General features: G+C 45.2%; 1 protein-coding gene across 1 annotated transcript; it reads left to right on the top strand.

Annotated features, from left to right (window-relative positions):
• Window positions 1-938: 938 nt before the first annotated feature.
• Window positions 939-1,522, top strand: LOC105559438 (the record flags this gene model as incomplete). Its single annotated transcript, XM_012007714.1, has 1 exon — window positions 939-1,522. A coding segment is annotated over exon 1 (584 nt), but the record flags the coding sequence as incomplete, so codon positions are not given.
• Window positions 1,523-1,565: the final 43 nt, after the last annotated feature.

Here is a 1,565-nt window from a genome sequence, read left to right as displayed (position 1 = left end):
CTGGGATTCTCATCGACGCGTATACTGCAACCGCGAAAATGGCATGAATCAGACCTGCCAATCAACATTACCAATGTGAACATTATCCGCGTAGAGTGCAACGTGACTGCGGGTGCGTACAGCAACAGCAAGCCTGTGCACACGATACACGAATTTTCGCCGAACGTGTCACCAGGATATAAGATATCGGAAACGCCGATGCAGATCATTTACCTGCCAGTTATCGCACGGAGCATTACCGATTTAACGGTACGCGTTGTGGATCAGAACAGTCAATTTCGCGGAGAAGAAATCACCCTCAGATTGCACGTACGCCGACGACAGCGATAACGCGCGCGAGTGTGCATGAGATGCTCGTGCTGAACGGATCGGAGCAAATTGTAAAAGATACCACCAAGCCCGCGACATCGAGATTCGGTGATATCCAGTCGTCTAGTTGTTGCAAGAAGAAGAAACTCAACGCATTGAACGTGGAATTTTTAACCTCTTTGGGATTCGCAGTGCGCAAACAATGATTGACATTCTCAATATCAACGAAGAGCCAATCTTCGACGAGCGCATCGTCAAGATTGAGACTCACTCGTACAATCCGTTTGCCAACACTACATTCGGGCACAGCGATGAGATAAGAATACCAATACAACAACAGGATCTCTATACGTTGCTGCATGAAAGTTTTCTGTACATCGAGGGAAAACTAACTACTGCCGAACAAATCGAAGGATCTAATGTAGTACTGAGAAATAATTGTGTCGCGTTCATGTTCGACGAGATCCGATATGAACTTGATGGTGTGGAGATTGATCGCGCCAGAAATGTTGGAATAACCAGCACGCTCAAGACCTATGTCTCGTCATCGTTTGATGTCTCTGAAGAATGCCGGCTGGGATATGGTGAACAATGGAACCGGAGACTTTAATTTTTGTGTGCCGCTCAGCATGCTATTGGGATTCTGTGAAGATTATCAACGCGTTGTGATTAACGCCCGTCACGAATTGATTTTAATACGATCGCGCAATGATAACAACTGTCTCTTTGGAAATGCAGCGATGGAGCCTAAACTTGAAATATTCAAGATACAGTGGCGCATGCCGCATGTGTTGTTAAACGAGGTGAACAAACTGTCGATGCTGCGTGCTTTGGAAAGCGGACAATTTCTCAATATGGGATTTCGTTCATGGGATCTGTACGAGTATCCGCTATTGCAACAGACGACTAAACATTCATGGGCTATTAAAACGGCTACTCAGCTCGAGAAGCCGCGGTATCTTATCTTTGCTCTGCAAACAGGTCGGAAGAATATCATGTCACAGAATGTGAGCCAATTCAGTCACTGCAAATTGAGCAACGTGAAACTCTATCTGAATTCGGAATGTTATCCATACGATAATATGAATCTGGATTTCGATAAAAACAAATGGTCGAGTCTGTATGATGTGTATTCGCGGTTCCGGAAGAGCTATTTCGGAAACGAGGTTCTTATGCCCGGTCTCACTACCAACAATTTTCTAGAACAAGGACCGTTTGTCATTATCGATTGCTCCCGACAAAACGAGTCGGTCAAG

Source organism: Vollenhovia emeryi, unplaced genomic scaffold, assembly GCF_000949405.1.
Source record: "Vollenhovia emeryi isolate VEMERY1.0 unplaced genomic scaffold, V.emery_V1.0 DF946650.1, whole genome shotgun sequence".
NCBI classification, from domain to species: domain Eukaryota; kingdom Metazoa; phylum Arthropoda; class Insecta; order Hymenoptera; family Formicidae; genus Vollenhovia; species Vollenhovia emeryi.
Note: the sequence above shows the minus strand (reverse complement) of the source record. Positions and strands in the feature narration are given on the sequence as shown.